At 34.1% G+C, this 17,544-nt stretch overlaps 2 protein-coding genes across 2 annotated transcripts in view; one reads left to right on the top strand and one right to left on the bottom strand.

Annotated features, from left to right (window-relative positions):
• Window positions 1-17,544, bottom strand: part of LOC145301289 (uncharacterized) — a 539,758-nt gene that overhangs the window by 365,309 nt on the left and 156,905 nt on the right. The window lies entirely within an intron of this gene.
• The window catches only part of LOC145301257 (uncharacterized), a 61,937-nt gene continuing 51,443 nt past the window's right edge, over window positions 7,051-17,544 (top strand). The window contains exons 1-5 of the mRNA XM_080144561.1: window positions 7,051-7,108; window positions 11,719-11,775; window positions 12,399-12,559; window positions 16,964-17,188; window positions 17,303-17,455. Of these exons, the coding sequence (XP_080000687.1) occupies window positions 7,054-7,108; window positions 11,719-11,775; window positions 12,399-12,559; window positions 16,964-17,188; window positions 17,303-17,455 (651 nt within the window). The 5' untranslated portion in view covers window positions 7,051-7,053. The remainder of the gene's footprint in view (window positions 7,109-11,718; window positions 11,776-12,398; window positions 12,560-16,963; window positions 17,189-17,302; window positions 17,456-17,544) is intronic.

The raw sequence follows: 17,544 nt of genomic DNA, 5'->3' as shown, positions 1-17,544 counted from the left end.
CATCTCTGCCCAGAGAGGGGAGCAGAAACGAACCAAACCCCCAACCCACGACACCCTTCCCACAAACAACCCCAAGGAAGTGAAAAAAGTGGTCCTGGTCTGCTCAATCCACTGGGAGAGCAGCGAAGAAAGACAAAGTTTTTGGACTTTGCAGGTCAGAGTGCTGCTCAAGCAATTAAGTGTGGAGAAAATAGACCATTTCAACCTCAGAGGGGAGGAGGAAAAGAAGTACCCAAAAAACAAAGACTAAAGCTAACCCGACCAGGTCACGTCTACCAAAGAAAGTGTTGTCAGTCCCGAAAACACCAAACTCCCAAAAAAGGGATCGGTTTTGGGTCCAAACTACCAAACAATGGCGTCGGTCGTGAGGGGAGCAAAAAGGGGGTCCTGACCTCCCCCCCCCCCCAAAAAAAAAGGGGGTCGGTTTCACTAACCAAGGTTAGTAAGTCAAAGTAACAAAAGTTAAGCGCTTTAAACCTAGCTCAAGAGCCCAGTGGCAGGTGTCTTGGAGAATCAAAATGGGGCAGCTGGGAGAACAGATACTACATCTTGGCCCAAAGGCCAGGTGCTGCAGTTTGCTTCAATTAGTTTTCACTTTATTTATACGAGAAAGACAAACAAACACCGGAAACCAGGGATTTTTTTAAAACTCAATCAAAATAAAGATAGCGACAATATCCATTTTCGGATCAGAGATATTATAATCTAAGGAGTATAAGGAAAGTTCTCCAAAATAATTACCTCGTTGAGAAGCCTGGCAAAAAAAGCCTTTCTAGGATATACAAAAACGCACGCGCTTATTTTGCCTTTTATATTATAGAAGACAAAATGAGCGTGCACATTTCTGTATGTCCACGAAAGGCTTTTTTCGTGGGGATTCTCGACAAGGTTACTATTTTGGAGAACTTTCCTTATTTTTCCTAGATCGTAACAACTCTGATTTGCAAACGGACATTGTCTCTATCTTTTAGTTGATCAAGTTCTAAAAAAATCCCTGGTTTCCAGTGTTTGTTTGTCTTTTTCATATAAATAAAGTGAAACTAATCAAAATGAAGTCGACCGCCTGGCCTTCTGGGCCAGGACGTCTTGAAGGCAGTTAGCTTTGATCAATGTAGGGAAAACCTTTCATATCAGACAATAGCTATTCATTTGGACACTGTTAGAGTTCTCCTTTTTGAGGAAAGCTGGTTTTCCCCAGCATCGTGGGGAAAACTAGTTCATTCATTTCGCTGTCCACTATGGCATAATGGTTGACATCACTAAATTTGAATGCTTTACACTTCTGCTTGCATCATGGCATAGTGGTAAGATGTCAGGTTTTCTTTCACTTTCTTTTTCGCCTTTGTGTGATGGTTCAAGCCTGCCTGCCTAATACCACTCTGCTAGTCTAATATATAAAAAGTAAAATGGGCACAAGCGTTTGTGTATGTCCACCAAAAGCTTTTCAAATCTGGGTTCTCGCATCGGTTGGATTCCGCAAGAAGTTTTTGTATATTTCCCAAATCTTAATATATCGCATTCACAAACGGACATGCTCTCTTTCCTTTTTTTTTATCGAGTTAAGCAAAATTCCCACCGTACCATTGTCCCAGGTGTTTGTTTGGCTTTTTTGTATAAAATGAAACGGTTTGAAAACGCAACAAAGCATTCTTGCCCTTCGGGCCAGGATTGATGCTTCACTTAGGTTAATTGGTCTTCGGTCAATGTAGGGGAAACCCTTCATATTGAGACAATTACTATTTATTTGGATACTGCCAGAATGCCCCCTTTTGTGAGGGAGCTGGTTTTCCCCCACAATAAAAACGACCTTGAATCTAATTTGCTTTCGTGGGGAAGCAAATAAATAAAGCAACAAAAAGTGGGAAGCTTAATTAGCCCCTGGCCAGGTTTAAAAGCAACATTTACTTGTGTGCATGCATGGCGACTCCTATGATTCTTAAGTTAATTACCAAATCATATTTACTATCCTCTTTAGCCTAATGGTTAGCGAGGAAAACTAAATACCCTACGTTTTTGAGTTCGATCCCACCTCTCTCTATCATTTTCATTTTTTTATTTCCTTCACGTAACGGGTTCCAGCCTACTACTACTTTTTTTAACACCTCTCTCCACCCTGTTGTCTCTCCCTCCCTACACGGGGCTGCTTTTTATTCCCACCTTTACTACACTACCACAACTCACGCCCGTTAGTTGCTCAATAAGTCCCAATCCTAATTAATAAACAACAACCTTTAGGCAAAATTCGGTTTATTCATCAACATACTCTCTGATATAGTATCTTTATAGGGTGATACATTTAAATGCTTCTCTAAAAATTCGCTCTTTTCTGTAGAATTTCCTCATTTGAGTTAAATCACTCTACCTGGAACATTCTTTTGAGGTCTGTAAAAAGCAGCCAGTAATCACTGTAGAGTAGATCTGGAGAATATATTAGGTGCAGAAAAAATTGAAATGCAGTTCATGTAGTTTTGTAATTGTTGCGATCGACTTGTAAGATGATGCCTTGTTTCTGTTAAAGAAGACATTTATTGTCTTCATTTGTAACGATTTCTTCCTTCAAATGCATGATTTCCGGAACAACTGTTGAATTTGGACGACTTAATCGTATAACATCATTTGGGTTTGTACGACTGCGTTTATAATCAGCATATCATACCTTAGCCGTTGGTATTGACAGAATAGAGTTTGTATAACTTTTATAAAGTCAATTTTGCTTGAACAGCATTTTCTCACAAAAAAAAAACAATATTTTATCAACATATGAAATTCAGATTTTTTTTCAATGTTTTTTTTTTTAATTTTACACTTACATAATTGTAATTTGTAAAATAATAATCTGATTGGATTCAAATTTTTGATATGTGCTATTTTAAGGGTCGTAATTCATAAAAATTATATGGATGTTTTAATAGTGATGCTATTAGATAGGCATTGTCTATCGCCCAGCTTCCATACACCTTCTTTGCTTATTAGCTAGGCGTAGAGGTCGAATCACAGGGAGTCGACAGAGCTTCAGTGGTCGATCTTGTTTCCTGACTAGGGCAATGAACGCCGTTTTCCTCAATCCCGACACATCCCATCCCCTAAACTGGGCACTTGGAAGTGCTTGAATGCCATAATGCCAGTACATGTAGATTGGGTTGGCCATCGTCTGATGAGTTGAGGGTACCGGATAGACAGTTCCTGGCTGCTGTTCCCGACTGGTAGTACAGGTGCCCTAACTATTTGGTAGCGCTTAGAGTGGCTGCTCCATCAACAGTTGTATAATATTGGGTTGTTTGTAGTGCCATGTCGTGCATGGAAAGGGACCCTGCACTCATCCCGGTGGGCTAACCGAGGCCACAATCCTAGTAGATGGCAGGACAACTGATGGTCTGCTTGTGTTGCATGTCTGGTATTCTGCATAACCATTTGTTCAGCATCCCTTACGTAAACTAAAACTCTAAAAAAAAAAAAAATGACAGTACAATAAAAAAAAAATTACTCTAAAACCAGGCCCAAACTCAAACAAAACCAACCTGTCTTCTCCCTTGAGGCTTGCATTTACGAACATCCGTGGGCTTAGAACTAATTTAAATGATGTCAAAGCATTTCTCCTAACAAACACCCCAGATATCTTAGCACTAAGTGAGACTAACCTACACTCCTCCATACCTTCTAACTACTTTAACATGCCTGGCTATCTCCCACTCTGTCGTAAGGACTCTGACAGACATATACACGGACTTGGGGTCTACATTCGTAACACCCTCCCCTTGACTAGAGGAACAAACCTAGAATCGGACGATCAAGCCTTTATGTGCTTTAGACTAAACATACAACATAACATTAGCTACTTTTACTTTCTCTACCGCTCTCCCTTGACCCAGGACTGCACCGTAATCAACAAAGTCTCTGACAGCATAGATACAGCATTCTCCCTCAACACTAGCGCACAAGTACATATATTTGGTGACTTTAATATCCACCACAAAAAGTAGCTTGGATTCTCTACTTACACAGATGCAGTGGGCAGCACAACACATAACTTTGCTATATCTCACTCCCTATCACAAATGGTTACTTTTCCAACACGTTTCCCTGACCAACAAGAACATGCATCACTTCTAGATCTGTTTCTGACCACAATTCCCGAGTATTGTATAACAAATGCTGACAGCCCACTCAGGAATGCTGATCATGCAGTGATAATGGTCGAAATCGCCCTAAACTCTAGACCCAAAACTGAAGAGCCAGTGCTCAAAACAACGAGATATTATAAAAAAGGCTGACTGAGAAGCCATCAGAGATCTTATCAGAGATGCCCCATGGGAAAATATTTTTTCTCTTCCTGCTGAACAGTGCGCAAATGAGACCACTGAATGGTTCAAAACGGCAATTGAAGCACATGTTCCCATGTGGAAATTTTATAGCAAGCCCCACTCTCCCCAATGGTTTACTTCTACTTGTGCAACTGTCATTGCTCAAAAGCAGCATGCATACCACAGGTTTAACCGACATAAATCCAGTTCAAACAGACAAAAGTATATAGAAGCTAGAAGTAACGTTAAGAAAGAAATAGCGACAGCTAAGAGAGAATTTACGGAAACCACTAAAAACGCATAGAAGCACAGAAATTAGGAACGCGTGACTTCTGGAAAATCTACAACAGTGTAGTAAATAATGGGCAATCAACAATTCTCCCACTAACCAACAATCACGAGGTTGTTTGCTCAGCAACCAACAAGACTAATATGCTTGCCAGTCGGTTTGCCTCAAACTCCACACTGGACCCTTCCAACCACCCCTTGCCTGACTTCCCTTTGCGGACAGACGCCACGCTAGATGATCCAAAAATCACCACTGCTCAGGTGCATGCTATCATAAAAACCTGGACACTTCAAAAGCATGTGGACCTGATCTCATCCCAGCTGTGCTATTAAAAAAGTGCTCAGCCGAAGTAGCTCCAGTTCTCTCCAAACTCTACAACAAATACCTTAATGAATCTTGCTTTCCGGACTGTTGGAAAACTGCTTCTGTGGTACCAGTATTCAAGAATTCTGGTGAAAGAACTGACCCATCTAATTATCACCCCATTAGCCTCCTCCCACTTTTCGCCAAAATATTTGAGACCTTAATTAACCATGCTCTAGTCCATCACCTTACAGATGCTAAACTTCTGACTGACAAACAATATGGATTTAGACAAGCCCGTTCCACAGCAGACATCCTCACTGTAATCTTTGAACGTATATACCATTCGTTGGACAAAGCAGGGGAAGGCAGAGCGGTAGCTCTAGATATATCTAAGGCTTTTGACAGGGTGTGGCATGAGGGTCTCCTCAGGAAAATTAGATCATACGGTATCACTGGTAGAATACTTAACATAATTAAATCCTTCTTAGATAAGAGAAAAATCCAGGTTGTCCTCGACAGTCGTACTTCTAAACAATATGATATAAATGCGGGAGTGCCTCAGGGGTCTATCCTTGGACCGCTATTGTTCCTAATATTCATTAATGACCTCCCCGACAAAATTGCCTCTAAGATGGGTATATATGCTGATGACACCACACTCTATAACAGGCATGACAGTAAAACAAATTAACATATATCTAAAGAAATGGCAAAAACACTAGAGGATGACCTCCAATCTGTAGTTGAATAGGGACATAAATGGATGGTCACATTCAATGCTGCCAAGACTAAACTGGTTTCCTTCAATAATTACAAGAAACCTTCTCTGCCACCAATAGCAATGGCCAGTGACTCTTTATCTGAGAGTACATATTTCAAACTGCTTGACCTAACATTCACAGGAAACATGAGTTGGAACAATTACATTGAAAGCGTTGCCAGGGCTGTTCCACAGCAGACATCCTCACTGTAAACTTTTAACACCGGAAAGTATTCTGTACCTCTATAAGGCCACTGTTCGCCCATGTATGGAGTATTGCTGTCACATTTGGGCTGGTGCATCTGCTACTAGTCTCTCGCTCCTAGACAAGGTTCAAAAGAGAGTCGCAAATCTGATAGGCCCTGAACTGGCATCTAAGCTTCAGCCTCTGTCCCATCGACATAATGTTGCATCCCTCTGTCTGTTCTACAAGTATTTTAATGATGAATGCTCTGGCGAACTGCAGACACTTGTGCCCCCATGACGTAGACACCCTTGACAAACCCGACAGACAGCTAAATCCCACCCCCACACAGTAGAGATCCCTAGATGTAAAAGATCTTTCTACTCCAGTAGTTTCTTCCCCAGAACCGCTAGACTCTGGAATTCCATTTCAGGCCACTGCTTCCCCAACTGTACTGACATGCAGAAGTTCAAGTGTAACGTGAACCGACATCTTGCTGCCCAAATCCCAACATAGTACCCCAGTAGTTGTTGTCCCTGATAGTAGCCCCTACACCAAAGTGGCAATGTGCCTTATTTGGGGTGAAAATGTAATAAAAAAAAAAATTATACAGTAGGTCTGGGACTTATGGCGTGATGTGTTATATTTTCCAAAGTACTTGCCAGTGAGTCCAACATTCATAAACATTTTGAAAATTTGGTTTCGAATCGCTGCAATGGCATTTTTGTTTCATACTGTTGTATACAGAATAATTTCAAATAAGATGGCAATACGAAAATTCAAAAGAGGCTTCACATTCTGTTGATAATGACTAATACACATTAGGTAACTAGGAAATGTTATCTATAAATTAAAGAGTTCCAAAAATGGAGATAATCTCTACCGTGTGAGATAATCCCGATTGCAATGACCAGGTCTAGTTTACCATTTTCCGTAATCAGCCTACAAGATGAAAGGTGGGGTTAGAGTTGAGAGCGGGCGTCACTGATTAGTATACACTTTAACTGATAACATGGATTTGGTAAACAAAGTTTGGTTATGTGACGAACTAAAAAAAGAATTGAGTCAAGTGTATTAATAGGAACAATTGCAATCATTTTGCAATTGATATAGTCATTATATGGGCCGTGACTTTTGACCAAGTATTGTCCTGATCAGCTATAAAATGCTGCAATCTACCTTGCATCGTCAGTCCACACACAGGCTGGACAATATGGGCTTCACAACAGTGACATTTTGTGCTGCCCTGCTGGTACTGGCAAATGCTGGTAAGTTGACATTTAGTTTAATCTCCTCTCAGAATGTTTACATCATGATCCGTTCAGAAAATAGAATCATATTTTCTAATCTTTTAGTGCTCATTTTTGTGTTTTCTTTTTGTTGCCATAGGTGTAGTCCTAACCTGTCAAAATTGGGTTTTATTTAATCTTTCTTATAATGGTCATCAATAGTTTCAACCGTTGTAGAAACCGTGCATATATTATTGAATAATGAAGTAATCATAATATTATTTTATTGTTAAACTTGTGCCTTTTTAAATTTCACTTGCAAAACAGATGTACACATAACTTGATGCATTTCATTTTCTTTCAAAATGAGATTTGCTATATACTTTAATCTATGATCTAAGTTGCATTATATATTTAAAGTTTAACATAATAGCACGTGCGATCCTCTGTCCTAATCAAGGTAGTAACACAGTTTTGGTAGGGAAAACAGAACTATTAACTTTGGCGCCACTAGCGGATTTTACCACCGGACCACGTGTAAGAAAGAAAAAAAAAATCATATTTACAGACTCATGGCGTCTTATTGAAACGCAGTTATTTTAGCTGTGTATGACATAACGCATTACTAGAAATATCGCTTGATGCCATGTAAACATAAGGAATGCTATTTCGTGCGCCATGAAACTTTGGCTTAATAAGGATTTCTCAAGAGCACAGACATTCACTAATAGGATCCTGAACACTGATTCAGAACCTAATCATTTGATTTATATTCTCTATTCTAGAGAAATTGCAATGTTCACACCAGTTTGCCTTATGATACGTAAATCTCACAATGAATGAAATTGTATGGCGCAGCAATGTTGTAACTGAGTACAAGTTACATTGTTTATAATTTGCTTAAAATTCCTGTCTTTCCAAAGAATAACTGTTTTGACAAAAGTCTAATTACTTTCAAGAAAAAAGGATATTCTGTATTTCAAACATAAACTAATTCATGTACATACATACACGTATCGAATCTATGTAAATAGGTACTTGTCGATGTATAAATATATAGTTCTCAGAGAAACAAATTTTAGCATTTCATAATAAAGATTATTCTAATAAATAACAAGTCTTAAGATATATTCTTTACACTTTATTTTCGATAATAATTGAAAACAACTATTATAATGCATGCATAGTCATTCGGTCTAGACAAAGTTTCATTGTCAATGTCAATACTATCTGTTGCAATTAACATTTTACTAAATAATCATACCTTAACATTTTTTGAGAAAACTCTTCATTTTAAAATTTAATTTAAAAAAGCAAAAATATTCATTAAAATACAGAAACGTTTTAAATAAAATTTTATCTTTCCTTTTAAATTTTAAATTTGTATTTAGTCACTGGCAGCTCAAAATTGGATATTTGCTTTTTTTTAAGATAAATCATTGAAATAATTAATTGCATTAGAAAATTTATCTGGACGATATATAAACAGAAAAAATTCTCAGGACCATATTATGAAATTATTTTAAACATGGTAATATTCATAATCACTGTCATCTTCGCATACACATTGTTTCCTTCATTTTTGTTTGGTAGATTAGCGTGCATATTAAAAATAGATTGATAACTTAATAGTTTGTTTTAACTTAAAGAAAAATATTAACTTTTGAAGAAATAACTCTTCATTAACCCCAACATTAAATCTAAGTCCGGAATAACATTACAAAAACAATCGAAAATATATTAGCTCTGATAAAAATAATTGTATTTTTTTCAGCAAAAAGTGTAATAATTAAGTACTTTTACAATTAATATTATCTGTTGTTTTGGCATTATTTTGATAGTTTGAAGCTCAAAAGTGAAATTACGTTGTTTAAGTTACGAACACTTTCCTTGGCACAAAATATTTATCTATTGTGAAGAAGCAAGGAGACAGTTGCAACTGGAACAATTAAACTCAACTAGATTTAAATTATTATTTGTTGAATATGCTGACAAATCAACCCCAACCTTCGTTGAACTAATAAGAAAAATAATTAAAGGTTGTTTTACCTTTTTTGAAAAGGTAAAACAATTTTGTGTCAGTTTTTAGTCATATCAACTTTTAAAAATAATTAAGAACCGTATAAAACAGTCTTCATATATATACATAATTATACATTGATTGTCTGTCGAAATTGTATATAGGCCATATGCCTATATAACGCTAATATCAGTGAAATGATTATATTTCTCTCTTTAAGTATCGGTAATGATTTACTTACCAGCCATAAAAAAATCAAGTGGCAATATATATTTTAAACAATTTATTCGTAGAGTTCAGTTACAGTATAATTAAACTCAGTAATTCTAATGAAACTATATAGTTGCATTAAAGATTTTTTCAGGAAATTTTTAAATTATTATGTTTACACATTTTAATTTTTCAAGGTTTTAATCGCAAAACCACTCCAGAATTGACTTCTTCAATTTTATTTTTGTAAACGTTGGTTTCCACTGTTTGTTTTCAAATTAAATAATAAAAGTTAATTTTACTGTTGGTCTTTATTTTTCATAAAAGCGTTTCAAAACAGTACATGAATAATATTATGTTAAATCAACATGAAGATATCATTTTATAATACACCAACATGATAATTATGATTTTATATTGAAAGTCTGAATACCTTAATTGAGTTTTGAACGGATTGCAATGTTCGCTTTGCCAAATCGGAAACCTAGCTGGAATTTTTAACTGATTCCTTAATTAATCCTGATGATAGATTGTTCTCACTTCACCAGAAATAGCCGTGTGAAAGTGTTAATTCATGTTTCCCTTAGTTATTTTTGTCTGTAATATGGAGTGAACAATTAAACTTTTTTATAAATATCTTCTACATATTTAGATCATTTTATCTTTATTTTACTTCAGTGTAAGTTAGCAGAAATCAAAGTGTCCCTTCCTGGGACTAATACTTGATCTTTATATGAGACTAGCATGGGTGTTTGGAGGTGTGTGTTAAGCAAAAAAAAAAAAAAGTGGTAGTAGGAAGGCAAGCTCGAACCCGTACCACGAAGGAGGAAAAGAACGGGAAAAAACGTGACGTCTTTGCTGTTACGACCACTGGCAAACCAGAAGTGACGTAGGTTTAATTTAAGGCTAGACAATCGCAAAGAGGGGATGACTTTTAAAAATATCGGCGAAAAAAGCGAACCATCCCTGTTGAAAAGTGCCCTGTTGAGGATGAAAAAAGTAATGTTTTTAACCAATTTTTCGGTATTTGTCGTCTGAAGGGTCGAGCTTCAAAACGATACTTATCTTGGTAAAATCCGTCGCCTCTGTCGAAAGTTTTAGGCAGACATGCAAACATACCTACAAACATTTATACATATTTAGCTCAAATTTTCGACCCAAATCGATTAAAAAGCTTGCCCTATCTCTGAATACCCTTTATGTAAAATTTCAAATGTTTAGACCAGAAAGTGTTTGAGTAATTTGGTAGAGACCGCAGAGATCAATTTATTTTTAACTTTGACCCCTATTATGACCCCTTAACATTTATTGTTTTAGGCTAAAATCAAGTTATTAAGTTAGATCCATGTCCAAGGAACCTATATCTAAAATTTCAAGTGTTTAGACCCAAAATTGGCGGAGGAGTTTGATAGAGTTGTCAAAGGTCAAATCCTTGAACTTTGACCTCTTAACAGCCAAATTTCTGTCCGAAAACGGATTACAAAGATTTTCCCTGTATATCAATTTCGAGTCTGTAGACTGAAAATTGACAGAGTTATTGCGTAGGGAAATGTACACAGACAGACAGACAGACAGACACACACACACACACACACACACAGACATTTTCATTTTTATAGATATATAGATAGATATATAGATATCCGAGTGTTACATTAAAGTTTTTCTTTACTTCTCATAATATTTGAGAAGAGAAAAACATTATTTTTCTCTCCTCAATTGAACTGTTAACTATGTTATACTATATCTTTCTTAGGTCTGTTGGTTATACCCGATTTTAGGACAGGAATCCACTTACTCTGGTGGAGTATCCAGCTAAGTGTTGTTATTTAAAACAACATTACTGGGGGTGGGGGCATTGTTCCTCGTATGAGCCAGTGTGGAGAAGTCACAATGATAGAATTGTATTTGGACTTCGAATACTGTTTTACTTTGAATGTTTGGTCAGGGTTTATTTGTAAAGAAAAGTATTTTTGTGTCAGAGAAATCTTAGACATTCGAGGCCAATGTCTACTATGCATTTAAATTCTCTATTATCTAAAAGGCACTCAAATCCTTTCTAAATTATTTTTCTTTTCATTTTACTTCAGTAAGTTCTCGAGAATCAAATGGGCCCCTTCTTGGGGATAGTACTTGATTTCTCTATGAGATACATAGATGTCCGAGTGTTGAATTACTACTCTCCTCTGCCTCTCAAACATTGAGTTAGTACAGAATAATGCTATTGGTTGTTGGTGCCATTGGTTGTTGGAAGCATCATTTCTCAGTTGTTAACGCAAGGATATAAAAGTATGCCTAGACTATACCTTTAAAGTTCGATCTTATTTTTCATAGATACAGTTAATAAAAGAAATGATATCAGTGTAAAAAGAAGTCATGGAAAAGTCATAATTATTATTATTTTTATTATTATTTTCAGGTCCAGTTTATAAACTCGCGGCAAACGAAGAAAAAGCATGTGCTTTGACATGTTCCGGTAAGAAGAAACGATATTCCATTATAACCATTATAGCTCTTTTCTGATAATTATAGAAAAATGTTTAGTGCATATTTCCCTACACCAAAAATATTTTGGGAACAGCCATTCAGACAAGAATACGACTTTATTATGTATATACATATACATATACATATACAAGAAGTATTAACTCAACCGTACTTATGATGCTGATAAATCATTTTGATTTTTATTTGCTTGAACATTTTTAACTTACAACGGAGAGATCCTCGGTTTAAATAATATATTCTTTTGCTGATATTTTTATTTTCAGGTGATTATATAAAAATATAGGCAGATTAAATATTTTTAAAGTAAAGTACGTTCTAATATTGTTAATAACACGGTACAACAATAACAAATGAAGATTAGCTAGGAAATCAAATTAAATGCTAATTGAATCTGACTTTGAAAATCCAGTAAGCTAACTTTATGTTTATAATCATCTCAAATATTTATCGTCCATTGTAAAGAAAACAGCAAAAAATTTAACCAGAAATCACCAGAGATTTTTTTAGAGAAATTCTGATTTAATATGCATTAAAGATCTTGCAAAAACAACAGATTGAAAATCTACACCGTTGATTGATTTTAAATTTCAGACAACACCAAATTCAATTACCAAACTGGAACCGTCTACGAATTCTCTTACGATGCAAAAACAGTTACCAAAATGAATGGTGCCTCTGAAGACTCTGCCATGATCAACATAAATGCCAAGATTGAGATTGAACCCGTGACCAAATGTGATCTTGTCATGAGGGTAAGTGAAATAGATTTTTAGACGCCTTTATAAAGATCCCATCAGTTGGTCTGTTACGTTTATGTTTCGCTTGTCACGCTTCAGTTTCAATTCATATTTTCATTGTATAACGCGCAAATTAAATGATCACATCTTAGGAATATCTGTTCTTGCTTGCATTTTACATTCGTATAATAGACTTTATTATAAGCTAGCAGGAAGACCCGATGTTGCTCGGGATTGAATAGGGAGCACTATGGCTTTTTTATGGCAGCCAGTCCATTACACTATATTACCTTTTTATTTTTATGATTTTACATTTTGCGTTATTCAATCTTTAGAATGGGATCCAAGTAAACTCATAATAATTCAAATAAATCTCGACGAATTTAATCTTCAACCTTTTGAACCTCTTATCAAAATTGTTATTCTTTTTTAATTTATATAATGTTCAAGTTATAAATAAAATAAAGTAAAACACTGTGCATTTATAGATGTCAAACACAAAGGTACACACCACACTATACTATTTTATTAAGATGAAACATAGTTATCGAGGTATTCGGGTAAAAGTATAAAGAATAGGAAGAATCTGTAGGAATAAAAAGCTAAACAAGCCGAAAAATAAACAGATAGGAACTAAAACTGCACCATTAATACAAGCGAAAAGTAATTTATCTGTTTATACAAACAATATTAACAGTTAAATAGTGTTTATCCGTTTTTACAAAAAGCCGTGAATTTATATATATATATATATATGTATATATATATATGTATATATATATATATATATATATATATATATATATATATATATATATATATATACAGAGAGAGAGAGAGATGGATAGATAGATAGATAGATAGATAGATAGATAGATTAAAGTGATAACTGAATATTGTTTTATCTTTGTAGATAAAGTCTTATTTCAATTTATACATATGAGAGGTGTAAATAGAATTTTTAAATATTAACAAGAGCTTTATTTAATAAAGCAAGACGGTCAACATAAATTGGAACAAATATATAGATATACTACTAAGTTTGCGTCAATGAAGCTGGTCTCCCACTTTCAGGCAATAATGCTTTTTACGCCCGTCAGTATCCTATATCCCTAGAAAGACATTAATCTCCCTTGCCACATCTGGTACACCAAGGACTATTTTCTCTCTCTTAGACAGGGTCAAAAACTGAGCCTCTGACGTAATCAGTCCCACACTGTCTACCAAGCTCCAACTTGTGTCCCATCGCCACAATGTTGCATCTCTATGTTTGTTTTACAAGTACTTTAATGGAATGTGTTCGGATGAATTTACTACATTTGTGCTCCCACAACGTAAATACCCTTAACCAAACGGATAAGCAGCAAAATCCCACTCTATCATTGTACAGGTCTCTAGAATATGGAAAACCTCTGTTCCATTTTTCTCCGACTTTACTAACACGCAGAAATAAATATATATATATATATATATATATATATATATATATATATATATATATATACTAGCAGGAGAGTGCCCAACATTTCCTGTTGTAAAATACGCTTAAATATATTTTAATTCATGCATATTTCATATTTATCAATACAGCGCCAATTCTCTTTTGAATATTCTATTTTACCTAGTATATAGTACTGATGTCAAAAGTAAAAAAAAAATGATGTGGGTGCCATCAGCTAAAATCGAAATCCAAACATTTTGTGCTGTGCCGGCCGTGTTCCCTAGAATTTGAGCTAACCCAATAGACAGATAAGAAAGTTTTAAAATAAAACCACTTTTAGCTATGATTAGTTTTACATATGCATAAACTAATACAAATATATCGACAAATTGAAATGAGCATTTTGCGTGTCAACTTGCCAACATATTTCTGTACGCATTATTCATCTATCCAAACAAAGATTTTATTTGCTATAAACCATACGTTGGGCATTATTACTATTTCCTGTTTATTTCAGTGTTATGTGACCAGTAGTTTAAGCGTCTATAGGTTAAATATTTATACAGACACAAACACGCATCTACTGTTATATATATATATATATATATATATATATATATATATATATATATATATATATATATATATATATATATATATATATATATTATACTAGCATGGATACCCAGCGTTGCCAGGGTCGACATGAAGTTCGGTTTGGCTATACTAAGAATATTGACCAGTTTTTCATTATTATATGTCAACTCCATCGTTACCCCCAACAAAAATTTCAAAAATAAAAGAACAAATGAAAACACAAAAATGTAATCCCCCCCCCGCAAAAAGCAGAAGTACGTGACAAACTCTCCACCAGATATTTCGGCAGAAGGGATACGAAGAGAAGCTCTTCTCCGGATATTGAGCACCTTTTATGACTATATTGCAGTTTAAGCGAATTTCTTTTATGCTCCCTCAGTCTAGAAAGATTTGTTATGCAACGAAAACAAACTGTAAATAATTCAGTTTAAAAAATACTAAAAATAGAATTTGTGTTAACCGAAATGCACGTTTTTATGCTATAAAAATTATGAGTTTTGACTTTTTGTGTTATTAAAAGAAAAAAATAAGCATGTACGATATAAAAAAAATGTGAAGAAAAAACTGGCAAAAAAAATGTAAATGAAAGGTTTTTTGGGGTTTTTTTTTAAATAAAGAATCGTGGTTGAATTGGATTCTTTATTTATTTTAAAATAAAAATCCACTGGATTGCGAAATCACGGAAATTATTTTATTTGAACTGATTCTAAAAATAATGCTTGAAAGTTTGTGTGAATTATTTTTAGTTTGATTATCCGTCGAAAAAGAAAAGAAAAAGAAAAGGGAAATAACTCAAAATTCAAATAACTGAAATTGGTTTATAAAAAAAATCGATGTTGGTAAAAATAAATTAAATTAAATATATTCTAAATTAAATCAAATTTAAATAATGAATTTAAATAGAGCATTTAAAACAATGCTCTCACTATAAACAATAACTAACACACCGCTATTTAATAAATCGATTTTCCTTAATGTAATATGCAAATGAGGTCATCTCTTAATCGTCTATTTTGCAAGAATAATACTATATATATGCGAATGAATGAAGTATTAAAGTAATGGACCTTTTGTACATATTAATCAAATTGTGAACAAACAAACAAATAAACAAACAAACAGACAGTAATACGAATTTATATATATATATATATATATATATATATATATATATATATTCGTATTATATATATATTATATTTATATATTTATTATATATATTATATTATATATATATATATATATAAATTCGTATTACTGTCTGTTTATACTAGCTGGGCGCCCAACATTGTCCATTCGTAAAATATGCTTAAATATGATATTTTGATTAATGCAGATTTCGTATTTATTATTATATTATATTGGATCCAATATATAGTAATGATTTAAAATGCTTTTTAGAAAAATGACTAAACGTTTAGCTTATGATTTATTTTTCCTTTGCCGTTAATGACTGAGCTATGAAGACAGGTTTGCTGCGAGGCAAAAATTAAAACATTAATTAATATCTATTACGTTATGCATGCATATTCGTAATGTCGGCGTTCAACCTTCACCTGGAAAATTTCATTTTTTTTAAATTTTCATACTTTTGTACTGATTTTCCCGGGCTAAAACACGAATATAAAGTTTCGCATGGGTTCAAATAACCTATATATTAAGTTCCATGTCTGTAGACTAAGTACAGTAGAGGAGTTTGGTAGGCAAAATTTTTAAACAAAAATATATACGCATACATAATATATATGGAAAAAGTTTTGTGTTTACTATAAACGTTTTACGCAAATATTACGCAGTTATAAATCATGTCGAACATGATTACATGTAATAGTTAACTAAAGATGATCAATCCATAAGAAAGCCGAAGCAACTAATAGGGAATTAATTAAAATTAATGTTTAAAAGAATATGCAAATTAGCTATATCTTTTGCTAGGGAATGCAATTCCACGATCCATGTATTAGAAAGTTGTATTTTCTTTTTAAATGAATAGAAAAAAAAAGGTTTTAATATGAATACCAATACAAACAAAATTGTAAGAGTATATATATATATATATATATATATATATATATATATATATAGCGGCCTTTTTCTTTCTTAATTTTTCTCTTTTTTGCTCTCTCTCTCTCTCTCTCTCTCTCTCTCTCTCTCTCTACATCTTTTGTCTTTATTCTTTCTCTCATGCATTCACTTACACACCTGCATACACACATATTTTTATTTATAACTTCTAAGTCAGTCTTTCTGAATAGTATCATCTAAAATCATGTATTTTACTCTCTCTGATCTTTAATCCTCATTTAGTTCAACTAGTTCACTATACTTTATGTAATTTTTAATTAACTGCTGCTTAAATCTCTAATGGCTTTTTTTTTCAGATCACGGATGCTTCTCTTCGAGATTCTGAAGACGATCAGAACTCTCAAGCTTTCAAAGAAGCTATGATGAAGCAACCATTAAAGTTCTCATTCCAAGATGGCCGAATTGATCACGTCTGTGCAATGGATGGCGAGTCAACCTGGACTCTAAACATCAAAAGAGGTATCCTCTCTGCTTTCCAAAACTCCATGGATAACTTTGATCGAGATCAGAATTTGACAGAGGTTAGTTTCGTTCATTCTATATTTACTGATTGCCATCAAAAGAACATATTTTTTCACGAAGAAAATTATTTTTGTTTAAATGTAAACATATTGTTCAATGTTTGTTCATTTCAGACTGACGTTGTTGGCACTTGTCTTTCTGAATACAAAGTTATCAGCAATGGCCGTAAAAGCGAGAGAATACAGAAAACGAAAAATCTGCTCGGATGCAGCGACCGTGAAGGTTACCGAATGGCCATCCAATCCATCGGATACAACGTGCCTTCAGTAAGTATTTACCTTTTTGATATTTCACTAAATTCCAATTAATTCAACCAATTATCAAATCAATAATAAATATGATTTGTTGTCTATTC

The sequence above is a fragment of the Euprymna scolopes genome, chromosome 2 (genome assembly GCF_053919585.1).
Source record: "Euprymna scolopes isolate OS-2025 chromosome 2, ASM5391958v1, whole genome shotgun sequence".
Classification (NCBI taxonomy): Eukaryota; Metazoa; Mollusca; class Cephalopoda; order Sepiida; family Sepiolidae; genus Euprymna; species Euprymna scolopes.
This window is presented reverse-complemented; position numbering and strand designations above follow the sequence as displayed.